Source organism: Chiloscyllium plagiosum, chromosome 1, assembly GCF_004010195.1.
Source record: "Chiloscyllium plagiosum isolate BGI_BamShark_2017 chromosome 1, ASM401019v2, whole genome shotgun sequence".
Lineage (NCBI taxonomy): Eukaryota > Metazoa > Chordata > Chondrichthyes > Orectolobiformes > Hemiscylliidae > Chiloscyllium > Chiloscyllium plagiosum.
In genome coordinates this window covers 88,030,286-88,053,141 of record NC_057710.1, presented here as the reverse complement: position 1 = coordinate 88,053,141, position 22,856 = coordinate 88,030,286, and the positions used below count along the sequence as shown (strand labels likewise).

Below are 22,856 nucleotides of genomic sequence, written 5' to 3'. Positions count from 1 at the left end.
TTCTTTAAAAGCTTCCCAGTCCTCCGTTTTCCCACTTATCTTAGCTATGTTATACTTTTTCTCTTTTAACTTTATATGTTTCTTTACTTCCCTCGTCAGCCACGGCCACCCATGCCTCCTCCTGGGATCTTTCTTCCTTTTAGGAATGAACTGATCCTGCAACTTCTGCATTATACATAGAAATATCCGCCATTGTTCCTCCACGGTCATCCCTGCTAAGGTATTGCACCATTGAACTTTGGCCAGCTCCTCCCTCATAGCTAATGTCAGACTGAATTTGAGACTAGATTAAAATCCTTCATGGAGCTATAACATCACTTTAAAAGTTCTCCTTCCAGGATCTCCATAGTTTCTGGAATATTTTGAATAAATTATATATATTTTAAATCATATTCAAAGAATGTACTGAAGATTAGCGTGAAGCAACGATATTGCCAGATTCATTTTTCCCAGTTTTCTCTGCTTCCTTGCTCCAACTTAATTCCACGGATAATGGAGTTCATGTTCTGCCATTTTTAGTGAATGGGGCCCTCACAGGATGCAAGTTGACTCATTGACTGTCAATGCATCAGAACTGCCCCCGCAAATTGTAGAGGTCAGTGAAAAACGATCAAGAATGGAAACCCTGGATGACAGTGACCCCGAACTGAGGCAGAGGCACAGGTGCTCTAAAAATGCTCCAGTTATAATCAGTACTGAAAGCTGATTGAATTAGGGGTGCCTTTAGATCTATGTGTCTGCCTTTATGAAATGATCAGATTTGCATTACTATGTACTGATGTTCTATGGCTTTGTAAAAGCACAATGGAAATGCACAATTTATTAGACTGGCACATGGATCAGGATGAAAAAATGGTTTTTAAATCCCAATTCACTTAAGATCAACAATACAATATAATGCTATTAAAAGAAGCTTTGGTAAAATAGCTTGCAAACTGCTTTAGCAGGTTTGGTGAGTGGCGCTCAATTACATCAAGGGTGAAACAAACTTATTGGATAAATGATCATATCTCCCTTCACCAATTTTAAAAGTTTAGCAAAATCGGAGATTAACTGATTGCCTATACACAGTTACTGACACAGTTTCTACAGCAGTGACAATTGGCCCCAGAGGCCACATGCTTTCAGCTATTGAGAGTATGTTGTTCCTGCTTTTTTGCACCCCCTACAAACAAATAAAAGATGCTATGAGTGCTGGAATGTTAGCAATTTGAAAAACTTGAAATAATGCAATTCACATCACGTAGATCATCATTTGAAAGAGAAAGGCATGCTAGCATTGTTAATGTTTTGCAGAGAATTTGTTAATTAAACTTTAACTAAGGTCTTACCTGAAATGGTAGCATGAATTTTGTTTTAGATAGTGATCAAAATACTGGTTATTTATAGCATTTTTTTCCAGAAATTATGAAAATTTAAAGTTTTCCAAACTAGCCCCCTTTAGCAGAAACGAGAACTCCACTTGAATGCATTCAAATAGCATTTTTTTTCTGGGAAGTAAGAAATTGGAGTGCTTTTAGTTTGCTGATGAACTGTACAGCTAGAAAATTATCATTTTTGCAAGAGAAACTGCTAGTATATTTTCAGTGAACTACTCCATAAATTATCAGGTTAAGGAAAGTTTGATTTTTTTAAAATTTAAGTTTTGATTCTGTCTCTTCAGTCACCGTGTTTAGAGAGCTTAACATCCAGCTAAAGCCTTGTACCAAATCTAATTTGATCAAAAGTCTGGGATATTCCTTGGAATATGTCAGAAACCTCACTTACATCTAAAAACTTGAATCATTGATGGGAGGAGAGGGAGGTACAAAAGATTAATGAGGCTAAACCTTGGCATTAGATCACTGAGAAATGAGGAACTACAGAGCTTTAAAAAAGGGGACTGAAAGGTGATGTTCTGTTTCAGTTAATGACATTAAAAATGTTCTGGAAAACCAATCTTAAATTATGAAAGCAGAACAAAGCAACAAAGGTTTAAATTAGAAAAGGAAATGTTAGGCTCCAATCAGGAAGTTTATTTCACAGAATTATCAACATATGGAACAGACCTCCTGACATAAATTGGTGAAGATAAGAAAAAACCTGGAATTATTTAGCAAGTGATTGATGGCGAGTTAGTTATCAACAGATTGATGATGAGTTAGTTATCAAGAGATTGATGGTGAGCTATTTATCAAAAGAGTGTGATGGTGAGTTATTTGGTTTTCGTACACGGACAAAGCGTGCTTGGCCAAAGGCTTCCTATTCTGTAATTACCTTGTGCTCTTGTGTTTTAGTTGAAGGTATTTCCTTTATTTGTAACCTTCTCATGAAGGTGACCGCTCCTAATTGAGTATTGTGACATGGGCACCTACAGCTGCCTGGTTTATCATTTTGCTGAACTAAAACATCAGAAAATTAAACTGAAGCTTAAACCGTAGTTGAACCAGTGATCACCTGGCTCCTACAGCCTTTGGAGAATTGGACAACCTACAGTTGGCACATCAAATCACTGGAGATGTTCCACCAAAGGCATTGTCACATGATCCTCTAAATCTAGTGGAAAGAAAGTAGTCAACTCTAAACCCCTCTCCCAAGCTAACTTGCCCAGCACCGACACATTACTAACTGACAACCAGCTCTGCTGGACAGGGTGTTGTTAGTATGCATGGCATATGTCTCCTGAAGCAACTGCTTTACTCAGGACTTGGTTGTTGCTGAAGGCACACGGGAGAACAGTAGAAATGCTTCTGTGATGTCTTCAAGGCATCCCTGAAGTAAAATTAGACTGAGCCACATGATACAATATTAGCATAGGCTGACGAAAAGCATAGACTGAAAGATTTTAACGTGTTTCTTACTAAAAGAAAGAGAAGGAATGATGATGTGGAGGTGCCAGTGTTGGACTGCGGTAGACCAAGTCAGAAGTCACATGACACTAGGTTATAGTCCAACAGGTCTATTTAAATCACAAGCTTTTGGAGCGTAGCCCCTTCATCAGGTAAAGTGAGAGAGAAGGAATGATGATGTGGAGGCGCTGGCGTTGCACTAATGGACAAAATCAAAAAATCACACAACACCAACAGGTTTATTCGAAACCACAGGTGATTTCAAATAAACCTTTTGGACTATACCTGATGTCATATGATTTTTTACAGAACTTATAGGCAGAGAGATCAAAAGATCATACAAATGGTATGAGTGGAGTGTCAACAGCTGAATAATTACAAAAATTTAAAAATAAGGTGGTGCTGGAGACAAACCAAATGACTGGAATAACCATAATAGAAACAAGAGTCTAACCAAAGTAATAAGTAATCCAAAATTGTACAAACTAATTAAGATAGAGAGATCTTAATAATTTATCAAAGCGATGGTGCCAAATAGGACAGTAAAGAGGATTTTACACATACAAAAGTGTTGTGAGGTCACATGTTGTTATACAGTGTTCTGTGTTGTTATGAGGGCATCCTTCAAAATCTTCAGTGGACATTCAGCCTCTGATCTTCAGGTAAGCTTCCTCCAAGGCCCCCTTGAGATACTTAACAACACCGAATCACTGAACAGAAACTGATTTACCAAGTTCCCTACCCATGAAGACTCAACCATGATCTTGGGTTCATATAGCAATACATGTAACCCCATCACCTATTTTGCACCTGTAAAATCTTCCTTACTGTCCTTTTTGGACACTATCACCTTGATAAATGGTTAAGATCTCTCTACCTTAATTAGGTTGTACAGTTTTGGATTACTTTATTATTTTGGTTGGACCCTCTTATACCTGTTGTGTTAGCCTCTAGCACAAACTTATTTTTAATATTTTGTAATTATTTCTCCACCACATTGAATCGGAGTATAGACCATCCCTTTGCTTGTTATTCAGCTGTTGGCACTTTACTCACACCACTTGCCACTTTTGATCACTTGCAAAGACTTATTATTCGACACTCCACTCATACCATTTGTGTGATCTTTTGATCTCTCTGCCTATAAATTCTGTGCCTGTGTGCTTCTCTTCCCTTCACCTGACAAAGGGACCACGATCCGAATGCTTGCGACTTCAAATAAGCCTATTAGATTATAACCTGGTGTTGTCACTTCTGACTGAGAAGTAATGAGACAGGGAGGTTTAGGGAGGGAAAGAGCTCAGTGCATTGTCTTTCAATGGCAGAGCAATAAAACTGGGGATGCTTAAAAGATCACAATTACAAGTGCAGATATCTAAAGGGCTGGAGGAGATTACAGAGATCGGAAGCAATGAAGTATTGGATGGAATTGAAAACAAAGATGAGCATTTTAAAATCAAAACAAGGTACAAAGACACCAGCAGCTGTTTAGTAACTTGCCAAAGCAGTCAATGTTTGTGTGTAGGTGGTCAATGTGTGCAGGCTATTCTAATGTGGAGGACTTTAGTAAATTCCAATATTACCCTAACATAAGATCAATACACTTTTGAGACAGTTTAAAGGTTGAAAGAGCATATCCTGTTGATTTATCTCCTCACTAACCCTGGGGTACCAAACCCAATCCTGTGGATGCTGGAGATCTGAAAAAAAAAAGGTGCAGGAGAACCTCAACAGGTCCAGCAGCATCTGTGGAGATAGAAACAAAGTTCATGCTTCAAGTCTGATACGACTCTTCCTTGGAACACGATTCAGTCAGCTCACTCAGCATAACCATACATAGCATTTTTACAGTACAATCATTTGTAGATTGTGCAATGCAACCTTATCACATTAGTTAAATGAAAATGCTACTCACCTGGCAACTAGGTTTGTGCATTGAAACTGACTCCTTTATCATTCGAACTTCTGAAGCTGTGACTCCACCCACAAGGAATAAAATAAGCAGAGGGTGGTCACTGGGATGGGGACGACTCACCTGTCAGGTTAATAATATGTAACAATAATGCTTCAGAGATAAATCTGGAAGAAAATGATATCTCACTGCCCCTTTCAAACACAGGCTCACAATTCTTCATCAAAGATTTTGTGCTATTTTCACCGGTTTAAGAAGCGGATAATCTGATTATCTGCTGCATTTTTGTTTAATGAGTTTATCACAACACACACACACACACACACACACACACACACACGAAGTGTGAAGTTAAAATCTGTTACTTCTGTCAGTTTTAACACAGAAAACAAAATGCTGAGTGCTTGAGGAGTTAATCGTGATTATTGTAACATCCATTCATGCTGATAAGACCATAAAATCTCATTGTTATTCTGTATGCCAAGAGAGAGATAGAGAGAGAGAGAGGAGAACTTTCAGAGGAGTAGGAATACCTAGCATAGTTTCTGGATCCATTAAAATAGTGAGAACACAACAAGCAAGGCAGCCCACATGTTGCTGCTACATGCAAACCTTACTCATGGTCACTGCTAGCATGTTAGTATTATAAACTATAAACCTGTACAAAAATAATATGCACAGACCATTGCAACACAAATATGATACTAATGAAGTTCCTACAAATGCAATGGAAATATGCACAACTGTATTATGTAAATAATTCTAATTTTAAATGTGAAAATGTTTTTTGAATGGCAGCTCTATCTTAAAAATGCTAAATGTAGACTTTGCATTAAATATGACATGCTGGGAGGCTGATACAGCTATAGAAGGTGGAATACAATACAATTCGAGAAGTTGTTTTCACAGCACATCAGAAATATCCCCTAGCAAGGAAACCCCCTTCAGTCATCAGTCTAAAAATGCCTTTTCATAAGTGTCATAAAGAAAGTTTTATAAACACAATACAAAGAACGTAAAACAAATTCCAGAAATATTTAGTTAGCAATTACCTATTAAATTAAACTGTTCAAAATCCAGCAATTCAGTTTATAATGAAGCTAGTAATTTAGCGACCCAATACACAGAGCTGTGAAACCACTACGTTATTCTGAAGCATGGACCACACTAAGTCTCCCTTCAACTTAATTGTGTTTGACTATAGTTTTGTAAAGCACTTCAAGTATACATACTGCTTGCCCCTTCAAAATCAGCAGGAGCCTAAAGCAGAATGTTAAGAACTTTTCATTTAACAGACAGGAATTCCACAGGAAAGATATACAATATGGTGAACGAAAAGCTGAAGAAATAATTCCAAGGATCAGGTCATCTATATCATTATAAAATAGTAATTGGTGTTGGAGGAATGTTAGTTAATATTTATTTAGACAAATAATTTAAAATTTGTGTTGAAGTTAGAATTGGAATTAACTGAAAATAGTCCACACATCTACAAGCATCATATAACCCCTGTTGCAAATTATGATTTTGGAAAAGAAGGCAATTTGATTCATTATTTTAAAAAAAGTTACTTTGCTTGTATACTATTCCATAATATCCAAACGGGCTGTTACTTAATTCCCCTCAAGTAGAAGGCAAAATCACAAACTTATACCAAGGGACACAAATTAGCTCACTCATCAATTTTGCTGATGAAAGTAATTACTTTCTAAGCAAAAACAAACATTTGGTGTGTGAACAGTCTAGAACTCAGCACAGAAATTAATTTATGCTCTGCTAGTTTATTACAGGACTGGATATATAGAAAAGATAGAAAGCTTCACTAAGTTATGACTCATTGGTCACTGTGTTCACTCTGGGAATCCCTCAAGTTATAATTTAGTAAATGGGAAAAGATTTCTTTTCAAGATTAAGGTGAAGAAGAATAGTTCTATAAACCTTCACTGTTTAGAAAGCACTCAGTCTGTGACCTCAAACATTATTAGCTTGTATCAAAAATGATTATTCTGTTTTCAATTTTACCCTTCATAATCTGTTTCTCATTTCTGATTATTTAGGCAGTTATAGTTTAGGTTTCTCAGGGCTGCTAACATTTTCTTGAGTAATCGGACAGTATTGTTTGTGATTGTTGGAGATATAATATTGTTGTTGAACGTGTTTCTTTCTCTGATTAGTATTTCTCTCCAGTTCTCCAGGTGTTGACACCTCGCAGTTTGCACAGGAGCTGAGTGCCCTTTAATTCTTTGTCAACAGGTCACTAATCATGGTTAAGCCTTAATGGCAAGCATTTTTAGGCAAATTGAGATGCATCCTTACTGTGTGTTTTTAGCACAGAGGTAGAGGGAGCAACTTATCACAGCACTGAATAGGCAAGGGGTGGATATAATGTTATACACCACTTGGCTACAATAATGACAGTCATCGAAAGATGCAGTGCTGGAAAAGCACAGTAGGTCAGACAGCACCTGAGGAGCAGGAGAGTCAATGTTTCGGGCATAAGTCCTTCATCAGGAATGTGCACAATAATGAAACACCTACAGCATGTGCCAGCAACTCATCTAGCAAACACTGCATGTGTTTCAAACAATTGGCCAAGTCTGAAGGTCAAAGGGAACCCTGATGGTATCAACGGGAACTATGGTCAGTCAGGAAATGCCCTTACAGTCAGTCAAGAAGCTTATCTAATTCCACTTTAGAGGTTGAGCATAGTCAGTTTGGCACTTGATCCAACCAGATTCTGAGGATCCGTATCTAACTCAGAGGACTGGAGGGGATTGGAATCCCAGGAAGGGGTGGGTGGAAGTGTTAAAGTCATGTCACTCAGAACAGCTGGACAATCAAATTGGTGGGCAACTCAGTCACCCCAGCAGCACTAGTGCATTGGTCTGGGTCTCCACAGGCAATCTACCATTAATTTTTTAAAGGTCACTAGGGATTCCAGCCACATCAGAAGCACATGAGCAACATAGCCAGAGATTTATAAAGTACAAATTTAACATTTTTTCCAGAAGTTGTAACTGTAACAAGATTTTTTCTTGGCACACTTTTATGATTGTGCATACACAATGATGTAAGTACTGTAAAGTACTTTACATAGTAAGAAATGGACCAGAATGACAATAATTGCCAAATTCTTCACTGCATTGTAACTAACCTTCATGAACATGCTGAATCCAGTTTTGAGAAGTTCTGTTAAGCCACCAGACATGTACTCAATATCCACAATATCAGATCGATCTGGATGGAAGATCTCCTCTATCACCTGCTTCACCAAAGGCTTGTAGGTTGCCTACAAAAATGGAAGTGTTCAAATAATTGTTTCTTTCAGAAATTGGTGGATGAAAAATAATTTGAATGAAGTTCATTACTTATTATAAGTTGTGGCCAGGCCTGGGCTGAATAGCCTATTCCTATGGTCTTATAATAAGCGATAGGAGCTGTTTCACCAATCAAGTAGATCGTGGCTGATCTGACAAGTTTCAACTTCAATTTCCTGCCTTTTCCCTATAACCCTTGATTCCTTTTTTGATTAAAAGTTGTCTATCTCAGCCTTGAATATACTTAGCAAACCAGCTTCCACTCCTGGTACCTTCCCCTGCCCTTGCAAGAGCTGTAAAACCTGTGCCCATATCTCACCCTCTCACCTCCGTCCAAGGCCCCAAAGGGTCCTTCCACAACCGACAGAGATTTACCTGTACTTCCACACACGTCATCTATTGTCTCCATTGCTCTCGTTGTTGTCTCCTCAACATTGTGGAGACAGGACGCCAACTTACAGAATGTTTCAGAGAACATCTCTGGGAGACACACTGGACGAGGACAGGGGCAGTGGCCTGGTGCATGAACAGGGGCAGTGGCCTGGTGCAGGAACGGGGGCAGTGGGGCCTGGTGCAAGGACAGTGATCCGGTGTGGATTGTGACAGCAGCCAGCGATCAGACCACGTGGAAGTTCCCTGCGCTGGTCTGCAGAAGAGAGCTCTTGCAGAGAGATTGATGTTTGTCTTTTTCTTTGTTTCTTGCTTTTCTGACCTACGGATATAACTAGATATAGCAGTAATGCAACTTCTTTTTTTCTTCATTTCTCTATTCCTTAACTAAGGATTATAACTAGGTACTCTGTACCTAAGATGGTGCCATGTGTTGATTTTATTGTTACTAATTCTCTAAGTGAAGAGGCTGAACCCAGGTACCTTTGTACCTAAGATGGCACTGTAAGTGGAAACTTATAAACTTTCCCCTGTATTCATTTGAGTACATGTGACAATCAAGCTAATTCAATTCAATTTAATTTAATTCAATGATTGATTTCATGCTTCTGCAGGGGTTGACTTGCCAGTCTTCTGTGCTATTTAATCATATTTTACACAAGAACAGCAAGTTCACAGAACTGCAGAATTGTTCTCATGCAGGAGGCAGCCATTTAGCCTAATGAGTCTGCATGATTCTCTAAGCATTTTAATATCCTGCCTTTTTCCCATGACCCTCCACATTGTTAACTTAAATAATCAAGTAACATCCTCTTGAACATTTCAACAGAATTTGCCTCCCTGACATTTCCAGGAAATCCATTCCAAAACCTAAATGAGTTGCTGTGTGAAAAAATCGCTTTCTCCACCTTGCTTTTTCAAAATATTTTAAAACTGTGCCATTTGGTTAGCAATCTGTTTACAAGTGAAGAGTTTCTTCTGATCCACTCTGTCCAGAACACACAATCTTGAAACTTCTATCAGATCTCTCCTCTTCAAGGAAAGCAGTCCCAGTTTCTCCTAACTTGCTCATTACTAAAGTGCCTCATCCCTGGAACCATTCTCATAAACCTCTTCTGCACGGTCTTCAACACATTCACATCCTTCCTATATGGTACTCAGAACTGTACATAATATTCCAACTATTTGTCATTAACGTTCTTTATGATCTTCCTCTCTTGTATTTTATGCCCCTATTTATGAAGCCTTGAATAATAAATAATGGAGGTCAGACCAGGTAAGGATGGCAGTTTCCTTCCCTAAAGGACATCAGTGAACCAGATGAGTTTTTCTGCCGAGAATGGATTCATGGTCATCATTGGAGTTTTAATCCTAGATTTGTATTGAATTCAAATTCCACTATTGCCATTGCAGGATTTGAACGTAGGTCCTGAGAACATTACCGGGCTCGCTAGTTTAACAATTCTGCGATAATACCACAAGGCCATCATCTCCCTCTTTCATAATGGAAATATGGCTGACACAAACAAAATTTAAGATTTTTCTGCCATGTTATGACCACTGCTCCTACCAGAGAAACACAGTGGTGATAAAATTAGGACATGGTCCTAGGACATGCCAACTGAAAAGGATTTTGTTTTGAACCTGGACTAGATAACCAACAAATGATTGTCTAAAGACTCTCCATTGTAAGAGCTCAATCTAAACAGGCAACTTCACTCCAAAGTGCTTCACATCTACATGAAATAAAATATTCGTAAGTGATGAAGTTTCTTTAAAAAAATTGCCTCTGGCAATAAAAGTTTAAAAAGATCATTGAGATTCTTTCACAATGTTTAGTTAGTTTTTGTTAACTACCAAAGGCTGTCTTTAAAACCTAATTGCTGATACTTAAAATTTAAGCATTGTAAAGGTCTCAGAATTAGGAAATATTTGGGCTTATCATGTGAGTAATGCAAGACCATTGCATTCCATATTTAATTAGAAATTGGGGCATGGTTGAAGGTTTTAGCAGTAGGTGAGATTAAATGAAGCGGAGTCAAGTATGTTATAGAAGTGTAAATAAGTGGTCTTAATGACAGTGCAGATAGATATATGTATGTGGTCAGAAGATGTTGATGAGCAATTAATAGATTTAGAAAGGGCTGCAATAACAACAAATGGAAAACTTACATTTTATTGCACTTTACATGATCATTGACCATTTCAAAGTGCTTTACAGACAATGATTTACTTTTTGAAAAGTAGTAATTGCTATTATGAATCCTCATTTCCCCCTCCCCCACCTCATCAGAGTTCCAAACTTCCAGCCTGCACTGTCCCCTTGACTTGTCCGGACTTGTCCGACCAGCCTAGCTCCTTTTCCACCTATCCTCTCCACCCTCTCCTCCCTGACCTATCACCTTCATCTCCTCCCCCACTCACCTATTGTACTCTATGCTACTTTCTCCCCACCCCCACCCTCCTCTAGCTTATCTCTCCACGCTTCAGGCTCTCTGCCTTTATTCCTGATGAAGGGCTTTTGCCCGAAACGTCGATTTTGCTGCTCGTCGGATGCTGCCTGAATTGCTGTGCTCTTCCAGCACCACTGATCCAGAATGACATGTAACAGTCAATTTCTGTATAGTCAGCTCCTACAAACAAAAATATGACAGTGATCAAATGATCAGTTTAGTCATAGTCTTAGAGGTCTACAGTACAGAAAAAGATCCTTCAGCCCATTGAATCTGCACTAGTCAAAAACAAACCGATAACCATGCTGGTTCCATTTTCCAGCCTTTTGCCCATAGCCTTGAATGCCTTAGCATTGCAAGTGTACATTTAAATACTCCTTCAATGTTATGAGAGTTTCTGCCTCAACCACCCTGACAGGCAGTGCATTCCAGATTCTCACCACTGTCTAAACATCCTGTCCTTTAAATCTGTGCACCTTGGTCATTGATCCTTTCACTAAGGGAGCAAGTTCCTTCCTATCTACCCTGTTTGTGCCCTTTAGTTTTTTTCTACAACTCAATTGTGTCCTCCCTTTAGTCTCCAAGGAAAACAACCACAGCCTAACCAATCTCTCTTCATAACTTAAACTCTTCAGTTCGGGCAATACTCTGGTAAATCCCCTCTACACTCTCTTCAGTGCAAACACATCCCTCCTATAATGCGAATTCGAGAGCTGCACTCAATAATGTGACTTTGATTGAGAAATAAATATTGGCTAGGACATCTGGGCAGGTCAGTTGCCCATCTTTTCCCATGGGATCTTTGACATCTATCACAGCAGCTTCATTAATATCTAATTTGAAATGCGTCATTGTTGACATTGCTGTGATCCGTCCGCACTGCTCAAAGCCGAGACTGAATAGAATAAAATATCTTTTATTGTCACAGGACTACAACCCTGAAACACAACTCAGAAGAGAGTGCTACCAACTGAGCCATGGCTGACACTATTCAAACAAAAATATAAAACAAAAATGACATTTTTATTAGTTATGCAGTGGCTCCAAGCGAAAAAAGAAATAATGTAAAAAGATTGTAGGTCATGGTGTGTTTGTGAATTTTGAGGAAGCTGTCGTTTACAATGTAACAGAATTTCTAACTTTTCCAGAAGACAATGTTATTCATTATCACAGGATTAGAAAAATTGTAATAATCTAAACAGCAACTTAAATAACAAATTGCAGAACAACTAACATGCCCCACACTATTTAAGCTATTAAGTTCTGCTTCAAACTTCTCTCAACAGACCAACACTCATATAACTGAGAAGTGAAGACACAGAGTCTGAAGTCTCTTTTTTCTCCCCTCTTTGGAGTTTGAAATATATATTAAAAAAATTCAGTAAGCTTTCTGTGACGATTTTAGAGGAGAAATGGTTCATTAATCTCCAACAAGTTGACCCAAATGACAGTGTCAATGATTACTCAACCAGTGATGTAATCACTTAATGCACTGTTGACAAATTGATGATGTTGCAGCTGATGGTTGACATTGAGATGTAAATATTATAGTCACTCCTACAGGAAGATTAATGACAATTACAATTTGGTTTGGAATGTGTTTCATTCTAGGAATTCATAGAAAAAGGTAACATCTGAAAATGCTAGAAGTATGGATTAAAAAAAAAATCGGATTAATATGCAGATCCATGATTAAGATGGGAGGGTGGGTGAGGATGGGAGAGAGTGGTGATAGGACAGCAAGAGAGATGAAGAACAGGACAAATAAAAGTTTGCATGTGAAAATGTGGAGGGCAGTTGAGTTATGGACAAGGAGAAACAAGGAGGAGAGGGAAATGGGGGAGAGGGGGAAATGGGAGAGAGAAGGAAATCTGAGAAGAAGGGGAGGGGAAGTAATGTAAAAACAAAATGGAAGGGGAGTGGAGAAGAGGAGGATGTGGGGAAGGGAGAAAAGGGCTAATAATTATTCAGGATTGTTTATTGGCAAGAATGCATCTCCATGCACAAGCATCAAACTAATTTTACTGAAATGTCTCTTCACTGACAGGCACAACAGATTTTGAATGGAATAGGGTTTTGAAGAGAGACAGAAGCTTGCAACGTAAAAACAATCCAAAAATGGAATGGGACCAACTGAGCAGCTATTCCCAAGAGCTGGCACAACATGGTGTGTTGGGTTGAACTCTTTTTCTGGGATGTAACTATTTAAAATTCATAGAACAAGAAGAACAAAGCAAGTTACAGCACAGGAATAGGCCCTTCGGCCCTCCAAGCCTTTGCTGATCCAGATCCGCTATCTAAACCTGTTGCCTATTTCCTAAGGATCTGAGTCCCTCTGTTCCCTGCCCATTCATGTATCTGTCTAGATACATCTTAAATGATGCTATTGTGCCCGCCTTTACCATATCCGTTGGCAATGCATTCCGGGCAGCTACCACCCTCTGGGTAAAGAACTTACCATGCATGTCTCCCTTAAACTTTTCCCCTCACACTTTGAACTCATGACCCCTAGTAATTGAGTCCCCCATTCTGGGAAAAAGCTTCTTGCTATCCACCCTGTCTATACCTCTCATGATTTTGTAGACCTCAATCAGGTTCCCCCTCAACCTCTGTCTTTCCAATTAGAATAATCCTAATCTACTCAACCTCTCTTCATGGCTAGCACCCTCCATACCAGACAACATCCTGGTGAACCTCCTCTGCACCCTCTCCAAAGCATCCACATCCTTTTGACCAGAACTGTATGCAATATTCCAAATGTGGCTGAACCAAAGTCTTATACAATCGTAACATGACCTGCCAACTCTCATACTCAATATCCCTTCCCATGAAGGAAAACATACCGTATGCCTTCTTGATCAATTTATCGACCTGCGTTGTCATCTTCAGGGTACAGTGGACCTGAATACCCAGATCTCTCTGTACATCAATTTTTCCCCCGGGCTTTTGCATTTACTGTATAGTTTGCTCTTGAGTTGGATCTTCCAAAATGCATCACCTTGCATTTGCCTGGATTGAACTCAATCTGTCATTTCTCTGCCCAACTCTCCAATTTATTCAGATTCTGCTGCATTCTCTGACAGTCACCTTCACTGTCTGCTACTCCACCAATTTTAGTGTCATTTTCAAACTTGCTAATCAGACCATCTACACCTTCCATGGGTATATGAACAGGAAGGGTTTGGAGAGATATGGGCCAGGTGCTGGCAGGTGGGACTAGATTGGGTTGGGATATCTGGTCAGCATGGACCGGTTGGACCGAAGGGTCTGTTTCCATGCTGTACATCTCTATGACTCTATGTTTGACTGCGTAGAACAGCTAAAATTAAGTGAGTTAAATTCTCTTACCTTAGCTGTAATTTACCACAGGAAGTCAAATAGAGAAAGGTCCAATGACAGAATTAGAGGTAACAGATAAATTAGCAGGTAAAATGATGTGACTATTTACTTTGGTCTTGCAGTTTAGAGAAGCAAGGATAATGTCCAAATCTGCTGAGACAAACACTCCAGCTGTGCAAGATGTCAAGCTGGATACATTTTAAAAAGCTGAGGCAGGTGTGAAGCCCGTGACATTATAAATGCCTCTAACTACATCACATATATGTATAGCTGGTCCTGTGGTCATGAGTTTAATTCTGTAACTGTGACCCCACAAGTAATCTCCATGGTCTGACTAATCTAATACATTCTAAATAAAGTGGTGGACTACTACAGATAGTCAACCCAGATTTTATCCAAACTCTCTTCTTTTCTCACATTCTCCCCCAGTGATATTGGAAAAAAAAATGCAGTTTATAAAGTTAGTGTCAGTACTTTTCATTGCCATCAGACATCTCAAAGCTAATGAAGTATTTATTGAAGCCTCAGTGGGAGCCAATAGGTGTTCAGCAAACACCTACATGTAACAAGCACAGTGGACAAAGGCAAGACCACATCTGGAATACTGTAAACAGCTCTGGTCTCTTTATTTGAAAAATTATAATTGCATAGAAGCAGTTCAAATAAGATTCACGACTTATTTCTGAGTGAAAGAGCTTATCTTATGAAAGATGGTTGCACAGGTAGGGCCTTTATACACTGAACTTGATAAAAATGTTTGTTGACCTTACTGAAACATATAAGATCCTGAGGGGATTTAATAGAGTAGATAACAGGAAGATGTTTCCTTTCACAGGGAGACTAGAAAGAGTGAATATAGTTTAAACTAAAAGGTCTCCCTTTAAAGATAGCACTATGAAGAATATTTTTATTTGAGGGTTTTTGGCAAGTGGAATTCTCTTGCCCAGAAAGCAGGGCAGTATGGTGGCTCAGTGATTAGTACTGCTGTCTCTCAGCGTCAGGGACTTGAGTTTGATTCTACCTTTGGGTGACTGTGTGGAATTTGAACATTCGTCCCGCGTCTGTGTGGGTTTCCTATCGGTGCTTTGGTTTCCTCCCACAATCCAAAGATATGCAGGTTCAGTGGATTGGCAAATGTTGAGTTGCCTGCAGAGTCTAGGAATGAGTCGGTTAGGTGGATTAGCCAGGTAAATATGGGGTTATGGGTTATTCTGATTGTACAACCACATGTATAACTCCACTGCTCTTCTCTGAAATGTGCCATTGGATCTTTTACACCCACCCAGGCAGGTAGGTGACACCTGAGTTTAATATTTCATTCGAATTACAGCAAATCTGACAATGCAGTGTTTCATGGAGGAATAACCTTAATTCTTCTGCTCAAGCAATGGAAAGGGACTTGGTCTCAAAATGTTGTGATTTAAAGGCAAGAGTGCTACAAACTGAGTCATGTTTCAAGCTGTAAAGCTAAGTTGATCCATTTGTGCCAGCTGCTCTCAATTGATACTGTAATAGATTGTTACATTAGCATTCTTGGGCTAAGGTGAAGACAAATTAACAAGGGTTCATGTTTTCAATCACGATCCTAACCAGCTTTGGTTTCAATATACCACCGTGTAAAATATTTTAGACTCTCATCACCGCAAAAGCCATAGCATCTGCACAGACAAGTTTTCTTCTGACCTCTGAGCAGCTGCATGTGTGCATCCTTTGGCTGCCTCCTTTTCCTCATTTACAAGTTGCACCTTGGCCTATGAGTTACAGTCATGGAGTTAAACTTCAGCTTCAGTCTGTACAATGATTACATCCAACTTGACCTCTCAACCATTCATGGTTTCATAGAAAAGTACGGTATAGAAGGAGGTCATGTAGAAAATCAGAACATATCCAGGAGTCCATGTGACCCATTGATAGTGCACTGACTTCTTTGAAGAGCATTCTAATTAGTTTTCACTCTCCTGCTCTCCCTCCATGTTCTTTTTTTTAGTACTTATTCAATTCCCCATGAAGGCTATTAATAAATCCAACAACCATCCTGTCAGGCAGTGAATTCAAAAATCCCAACCACTCAGTGTGTAAAACGCTTTCCTCATGCAAGTTCAGGTTCTTTTGGTAGTCAGTATATAATCAGAGGGTTGTCCAATTTCTACTTCTGGACTGGCCGTTAACTTCCTCTGGAATTGGGAAGATCAAAGTCACAATTTTGTTGCTTTCACAACCAATTCATTTTCACTCTTAGCTACTCTCTCAAAACTAATCCGACTGTTTTTGACCCAGCTCAGGACTAGATAGTTAGAGAAGGTGTTCCTTACTGCGGCCAAACAAGTTGATTATCTCTCTGTTAAGTTTTTCCAACATGCCTAGAGTATGGCACAAAGCAAGGGTGGGAGAGTTTCCTGATCAGCCAAACCACACAGTAGTTGTAGTTCAGCAACATTCCCCAATTAAAAGACTGCATGCTCAAGATCTTGCGATGAACAAGTATCATTCTTGTTCTGAGGGATAACTACACCCATCACCTCATTGAGAGCATTTGGATAGTATTTCATTCTTACTGCCAATCAGAAAAACAGCCTATTGGTAGAGAGCTTGGCTTGCTACCTTAACATGTATTCTATGTTTGAACTACCCACCACAACACAGGCTGGAACCCAACACCACTGCAATTAGCTTTGCATTTACATTTTGCTCAAATTCATCCCCACATCATAGCAAACATAAAGGCACTTCTTAGAAGGTAATAATATCATAAACCGGAAACCACTTACTCTCTTTTAATACTTCCCGGTTTTTGACAATGGATTTGACAATGAAGGAATGCCTGGAATGCAGACAAAATGCGGGGAACAACAGTACTCTTCTGAGAATGAAGATGAGGCTGAGAATCAGGTCACTGACCAAGAGGACTGTCAAAGAGACCACAACAGAACAATGTATCATTGAGGCCAAGAGGCCAGTGACAAGCTCATTGAAATTCAATTCCAGCATCAATGAGCTTATTTGGACTTTAATTGTTTAAGATTCTGTTGGTAACATGGCAAAATTTTGTTGGTAATAAATAGCTCAGTTGTCTGGACAGCTGATTTGTAAAGCAGAGTGATGCCTTGGGTTCGAATCTCAGAACAGCTGAGGCTACCATGAAGGTCTCTACTTTTCAGCCTCTCCCCATACCTGAGATCAGGTGATCCTCAGGTTAAACCACAACCAGTTGTCTCCCTTTCTAATGAGAGGGCAGCCCTATGGTCTGGTAAGACTATGGTGACTTTACCATTACATATGGCGATCAGTCCTGCTCAGTACAGATATGGACCTAGTTTTCTGTTGCATTATAAAATAAGTGTCTCATTATATACATCATAGAATGCATGATATCTTTGGGCAATTTCACATTAAAGTATCTACACATTAAATGGCCTACAGGCCATTAAGGAAAAAGAACAGCAGTGAGTTAGACTGGTTGCTAACATTGCATGGAGGTCTTAAGGCAATCGTCGGGATTTCATATCCAAAGGTCATGTCATGAGGTTACTCATGGTAGCCAGCATGTTGACAGGAATCCAGAGGAATCTCTCTGGAACCTTACATCATTTGTAATCCTTCCAAGTTTCAGAGTGCGTAAGTCTGCTAAGTTGCCCTGAAAGGTTTATGCATCCTCTGGGACAATGTTGAACCTGCCAATGGCAGCACTTCAGCAGCTTTTCTTGGAACCAATGTGTTATGAGGTAGAATGAACATGTCAGCTGCCCATTGTATATCTCCCAGCCTTCAATTGCAGTATGCTCCCTTGAAAAGTTGAGACAAATAATTAATCTCTTTCTGCAGAGATATGTATTCTCACTCATGGGGTGGGTGCAACTGTGCAGTGATGTGTACAGATTGGGCCCTAGCATGTTCCCTGCAAACTGTGTTAAGCCTCATTCCGGTCTACATTTACATGCAACAACTTGGCTGCAGTCTTCATCACTGATCAAGGATTCATTATATCTGAGGCTATCTACTGACAGGGAGTTGGTTGTTTGTTAAGGTTGGGCAATGCTTGGCTACCTTTGGGATGTCTAAAGAGGCTGTTCATCTCTCTCAAAGATATGACTTCAACACGTCTGAAAATTACACTACAGCTGAACATGTGAACTTGTGTTTACAAAAGCGAAAGTTTATTTACAATGAAGAATCACCTCATGCCACCCACGTGCCGTAAGATTTCTTCTTCCTCTGCCTCCCACAATGTTTACATTCAGTCCAGCAGCTGGGGAGCAGGGACCCTGTTCTATGTTTGGCCCTTTTGGATTGTAAGTCTTGGGCAGTCATTTCTTGATATCTTTGGACCTAGAGAGCTCAGGTCTGCTGAAAGTCTTCTGCCCAGCTGTAGGTTCAACATCCTTGGCTTGAATTGCTACGGGATTTGGGAGCACAGGCAGCAGGGGTGGAGGAGGGACTATGCAAATCTGGACTGTCCTGATACAAATTTCTGAGAAGGATATGTGTGGCTCCTCCTCCCTGTATGTGCCTGCTGGCACCACTGTGCCTCCCTGAAAGAAAAAAACATTGGACTGAGGCTAATGTCCTTTGCGGTTTTTGAGAAGATTTGTAGCTCAGGTTGATGATAAGTCTGTAAGTTAGCTTAAGGCTTGTTTTCAGTTGTTTCATTACCATGACTAGGTAACATTGTCAGAGAGAGTCTCTGGTGAAGCACTGCTGGTATGTCCCACCTCTCTATTTATAGGTCTTGGTTTCTTAAGGTGGGTGATGTCATTTCCTGTTCTTTTTTCAAGGGAAGGTAGATGGGATCGAAGTTGATGTGTTTATTGATGGGAGTTCCAGCCACCTAACAATATGACCCACCATCACTAGTTTCCATACATACAGACAAAGAAGGACACCACTTTGACTGGGACAACACACACATCCTAGGACATCTGCACTTCCTGATGCTGCTTGGCTTGCCTGTGTTCTTCCAGCTTTCTGCCTGTGTACTCTCAAAATCTGTACAGCAGTGGGATGACAATAGGTATTCTTCCACAGCCATTTTATCAGTTTATTTCCAGAAGGCTGTTAAAGTTTGGTCCATATTTTAGAAATAAGAATCAGAAAATATTTTCATTACTGGGACAAATATAGCAGGTACAATATAACAGTTCACCAATCTATTTGGATCCGACCTGCATTAAAATTGCAAAGATGTTGCGAAAAGTCCATGAATTCTGCTTCACACAAAGATCATTGGCAGTGCAGAGCTCAATGGCTCTGTTCTATAACATTAATAATGCCAGTTACTCCATCACTCGACATGGATTTCATTCTAGCTTCACAGTCAAAGGTAAACTTGCTTCAAAGGCAATTTTGATAATTACTAAACAAGACACATTTTTGACCTACATCAAGATGAAAGCAAGTCTGAAGGAAAGGAGCATTTCCACATGTAAACGAATATCGGCACTATGGGCAGGCTAATTGGAATGAAACACGAAGACTTAGCAACGAACTGTGTTGATTTTTAAACAGTTCTCTCCCGTCTTATAAGCAAAGGATCTGTTCATTTAGGATAAATTTGAAGACTGGGCAGGATTCAAAATTTGTTCAAACTTGAAGTTATAGAAGAGCTTGGATTAGGACTGAAGTGAATATCTTTTGTGCTTAAAGATTAAAGGAGTCTGGTATTTTAATTATGAACTTATATTATCAATTTCCCTTGTAGCCTGTGCAATTTGTAAAGAGATGTATCACATATTGTACCAACGTTAATTAATAATAAATAGGTACAATAGCACAAACATTCCTCTGAAAATCAACTTGAAGGAGAAATGAAAACATAATCTGTACTGTGGTTCAAAAACATTGTTCAAATGTCTGCTGTGACTGTCTACCTGCCTGGGGCACCAACATCCAAGTGTAGAAAATGCTGAGGCTAGCAAATGAGTGCAGTCTACTATTACAGAGTTTTATTTTACTCAGTAGTTTAGCCTTGAGCAGAGGCGAATAACATTAAAGCTGTTTTTCTGTATTTTATTACATTTGATCCCCATTCTGATTTGTCAGAGTTGCCAGACATTATCTTTGTTTATCAGTCCAGTATACTGCAAAGCTCAAACAACGTTTTAGGGAATTCAGAAGCAATTCAGTTAATCCCCACCCTGAGGCCTTGCAATCCCACCTCTGAGTGAGGCAACTTTAGCAGCAGTTGTAATGTTCAAGGGGATGGGGGAGGATGGGGAGTTGTACCAAATTCCAGAGCTCTTGTCAGCTTCTAGTCACGCAAAACCCAAGTGTCTTTAATAGCAGTCAACGGCTCTCAGTTAAACATGGACCATCTGTTTAATAATATCCAGCCACAATCAAACACTTCAAAACTGAAATACATTTAGATTTAAGTCTTGGGTGAGGCCAAAGCCTTTGTTGAAGAACAATGACAAAAGTATAGATAATTACATATTTGCTCCCCTTGGCACTGTATTCCAAATTGATTATAATTATCAAATGGTTTTCCCGCTTAAAGTAGATCTTCTGCAGCAGTTCCTTTCTAAAAATGGTTCAAGACAACACTATATTACTTTTCGATAGAATTTTGAATAAATTTATGCATGTAACTAAATGTAAAATTTGAGATATGAAAGTTAATATATTTTAACTACAGCATCCTTCTAATTATACATGTTGAGGTATGTCAATCTTGTTGTTCTTAACTGGATTTGCACACATTAGAATTGCATAGGGGAGACAGAAATGAGTAACTGGGAAAGTGATAAAAAAGACTGAGAGGAAGACTAGACATTAAGCAACAACGTGAGTTTATGAGTGAACGAAAGAAAATCCAGGAATGAGCACAAGATTCATACACCATATAGTATATGGAATCTTTCAAATCTAAAGAAAATAATTGCATTTTTGTCACACATTTCAGCTAATAAATACCTTCTAAGCGTTGTTACACAGTCCAATTTGTTCACGATACAAGGACTGGGAGATTGACATCAGTGGTGGGTAAGTTGCTGGAAGTGATTCTGAAAGAAGTGATTTACATGCATTTGGAGAGACAAGGATTGATTAGGTAGGTGATGTCACTATTCTAAATGTGGTCTGACCAATGCTTTGAGCATGGGAAATTATTTCTCACAAACTTGATTTGAGTTTTTTGAGGACGTGACCGAAAAGATAGATGAGGGCAGAGCAGTAGATGTGGTCTACATGGACTTTAGTAAAGCCTATGACAAGGTTCCCACAAGGTAGACGGATTAGTAAAGTTAGGTCAGATGGGATTCAGGGAGAGCTTGCCAATTGATACAAATTAGCTTGATGGTCAGTGACAGAGGATGGTGGTGGAGGGTTGTTTTTCAGACTGGAGGCCTGTGACCAGTAGTGTTCCGCAGGGACTGGTGCTGGGTCCACTGTTGCTTGTCACTTATGTAAACGATTTGGATGAAAACTTAGGATGCATGGTTAGTAAGTTTGCAGATGGTACCAAAACTGGAGATATACTGAACAGTGAAGAAGATTATCTTGGATTACAAAGGAATCTTGATCAATTGGGTCAATGGGCTAAGGAGTGGCAGATAGAATTTAATTTGGATAATTGCGAGACGTTGCATTTTGTTAAGACAAACAAAGGCAGGATTTATATAATTAATGACAGGGCCCTGTTGTCAAACAGAGAAACCTAGGAGTTCAGGTCCTTCTCAGGATGGAAGCCAGTGACTAGTGGTGTTCCACAAAGGTTGGTGTTGGATCACAACTTTTCACTTTATACATTAATAATCTGGATGAAGGAACTGAGGGCATTTTGGTTACGTTTGCAGATGATACGAAGATAGGTGGATGGGCAGGTAGTATTGAAGAGGCTGGGAGACTGCAGAAAGATCTCGATAGGTTAGAAGAGTGGGCAAAAAAAGTGGCAGATGGAGTACAACATGGAAAAGTGTGAGGTCATGAACTTTGGTAGGCAGAAGAGAGGCATGGACTATTTTCTAAATGGGGAGAAAATTCAGAAATCGGAAGTGCAAATGAACATTGGGAGTCCTAGTATAGAATTCTCTTAAGGTAAACTTGCAGGCTGAGTCGGTAGTTAGGAAAGCAAATACAAGGTTGTCATTCAGCTCGTGATGAATATAGACGCATGGATGTACTTCTGAGGCTTTATAAAGCATTGGTCAGACCACATTTAGAATAGTGAGAGCAATTTTGGGCCCCATATTTCAGGTAAGGTGTATTGGCCATGGAGTGGGTCCAGAGGAGGTTTGTGAGAATGATCCCAGGAATAAAAGACTTAACATATGAGGAATGTTTGAGGACTATGGGACTACAGTTGGTCAAGTTTAGAAGGATAAGGGGGATCTGATTGGAACTTTCAGAATACTGAGAGGGAAGATGTTTTCATTGGCAAGAGAGATGAGGATCCAAGACCACTACCTCAGAGTAAAGGGAAGACTTTTTAGAACAGAGATAAGGAGAAACTTCGTTAGCCAGAGAGTGGTGAATTTGTGGAATTCATTGCTACAGAAGGCTGTGCAGGTCAGGTAATTGAGTATATTTACTGTCCAATGTCCAGGATACAGAAATGGCAGACAATATGTCAGTCTTCACTAGAGAGGATACCTGTAGCATCCTGGAAGTAGCTGTAAATCAG

The 22,856-nt window shown here is 39.5% G+C and overlaps 1 protein-coding gene across 3 annotated transcripts in view; it reads right to left on the bottom strand.

The window, feature by feature from the left end:
• scfd2 (sec1 family domain containing 2) overlaps positions 1 to 22,856 on the bottom strand; it is a 320,234-nt gene that overhangs the window by 8,149 nt on the left and 289,229 nt on the right. For all 3 annotated transcript variants that reach the window (XR_006311787.1, XR_006311785.1, XM_043691021.1), the window contains exons 7-8: positions 7,895 to 8,029; positions 4,744 to 4,863 (exon numbers count right to left, since the gene is read on the bottom strand). Coding sequence is in view for 1 of the 3 variants with exons in the window: in XM_043691021.1 (XP_043546956.1) it covers positions 4,744 to 4,863; positions 7,895 to 8,029 (255 nt within the window). In the remaining 2 variants the exon portion in view is untranslated. The remainder of the gene's footprint in view (positions 1 to 4,743; positions 4,864 to 7,894; positions 8,030 to 22,856) is intronic.